This window comes from Austrofundulus limnaeus, unplaced genomic scaffold (genome assembly GCF_001266775.1).
Source record: "Austrofundulus limnaeus strain Quisiro unplaced genomic scaffold, Austrofundulus_limnaeus-1.0 Scaffold238, whole genome shotgun sequence".
In the NCBI taxonomy this organism is placed as follows: domain Eukaryota; kingdom Metazoa; phylum Chordata; class Actinopteri; order Cyprinodontiformes; family Rivulidae; genus Austrofundulus; species Austrofundulus limnaeus.
Window position 1 is genome coordinate 283427 of NW_013952640.1, and position 1769 is coordinate 285195.

Sequence of the window (1769 nt, forward strand, 5' to 3'; positions counted from 1 at the left end):
TTATATATGAGAATACTTTATTTATCCTCGAGGGAAATTACAGTTATTACAGCTGTAACCATTCAGATCGAGAAATGTGAAAGGAAAGAAATAAGCACACTAGTATAAAATAAGTATAAACACCCAGGATTACAAAATAAGCACACTTATGTACACATGGTAAACGGTACTGAACTTATCGAGCGCTTTTCAAGTCCCTCTGGACCCCAAAGAGCTTTACACTAACAGACATTCACCCACTCACACTCACATTCACACACTGATGATGGCAAACTACACTGTAGCCACAGCTGCCCTGGGGCACACTGACAGAGGTGGGGCTGCCATGCACCAGTGCCACCGGACCCTCTGACCACCATCAGTAAACATAAACAATGTACAATAAAAATGTTAAGAAAATGTGTACATAGCTGATGTTTGGTACTGTATATTGCACATGTTTGGTGTGTTTTTTTAAAATTACTTATTGGCGATTTTAGGCAAAGTGGCATTTTTCCCGTTATGGATGGTCAGTTTGATTTTCGGATATTTTTGAAACATTCCAGTTAAGAGGTTTGTAAGGCTCGCCACACACACCCATTTTTAGTCAAGTTGGCTGTGGTGTCTTTGTTTTCATCAAAAAATACATTTATAATGGTTTTCAAGACTTTGATTTTTCTCTTAAGGAACACTAAAAGACAGTAAGATGACTGGGACTTTATAGGAGCATTTGAAATGATTCAGACATAGTTAACCCAATGTGGAAAGGTTTTTAGGACTTGTCAGGATCGAGCATGTTTATTGACAACACATAAATCTTCAAATGGTTAAGATTTACTGCAGGGAGTAACAATTTCCATAACTCTTCTGTTGTTTTGTTTAAAGCCCACATCTTCGTATTCATCTGACAATGACAGCAGCTGCTCTGCCTCTGCTCCCGATGCGTTCCCTCTGGAAAACTCCACCAACTTCTTGGCCCCTCACACCCCTGGCACCATCATCCCCAACCGGATTTTTGTCGGGGGCATTGACTTCAAGGTGAGTTTTGCTGTTTGTTTAGATCTTTGATACAGAAGGACAGGAACCAGAAAGCCAGTGAGAGTGTAAGGTGGGAATTTGTTCCCAATCAGTTACCAGCAAGCTGAGTTAGTAATTAGAAATCTGTATCCTTTTAAGGTTAATGAGAGCGACCTGAGACATATCTTCTCACAGTATGGTGCAGTGAAGGAGGCGAAGGTTGTCTTGAATCGCTCAGGAGCGTCAAAAGGGTGAGTTTTTAATTTTTTTTACATCCTTTCACAGATCTAGTCGCACAAATATTTCATTATTTATCTTCTGTCTGTTTAAACAGATATGGGTTTGTTACGTTCGAAACTCAAGAAGATGTCCTGAAAATCCTCAGCAACGTTAGTTTTATATACAAAAAACCTTAAACACAAATTATCTGTCCAGATTTTACTGCCTTATATGACGTTCTGTTTTTATCTACTTTATCAAAAGGCTAACGGGTTTTGTTTCAAAGAGAAGAAACTCTTCATTGGCCAAGCTGTGAAAAAGCAGAAACCATCAGGACAAGGTAAGTTAACAGTTGGGTGGAAACGATCTTCTGGAGAGAAATGTTTTTTTTAACGATGTCCCATTTCATGCATGTCACGAGCAGGAAACACGTCCCGTGGAAATAACATCACAATCCACCATCAGTTTCCTCTCTCTCTCGAGCTAAAAATAAAACAAAAAACAAACATAATAAATTTCTGTTGTTAGTTTTTAAAACAGCTGATGTATATATA

The 1769-nt window shown here is 38.7% G+C and overlaps 1 protein-coding gene across 1 annotated transcript in view; it reads left to right on the plus strand.

Annotated features, from left to right (window-relative positions):
• The window catches only part of LOC106525707 (protein boule-like), a 17406-nt gene that overhangs the window by 1629 nt on the left and 14008 nt on the right, over positions 1–1769 (plus strand). The window contains exons 2-5 of the mRNA XM_014020030.1: positions 865–1017; positions 1156–1247; positions 1331–1385; positions 1480–1555. Coding sequence (XP_013875484.1) covers positions 865–1017; positions 1156–1247; positions 1331–1385; positions 1480–1555 — 376 coding nt within the window. The remainder of the gene's footprint in view (positions 1–864; positions 1018–1155; positions 1248–1330; positions 1386–1479; positions 1556–1769) is intronic.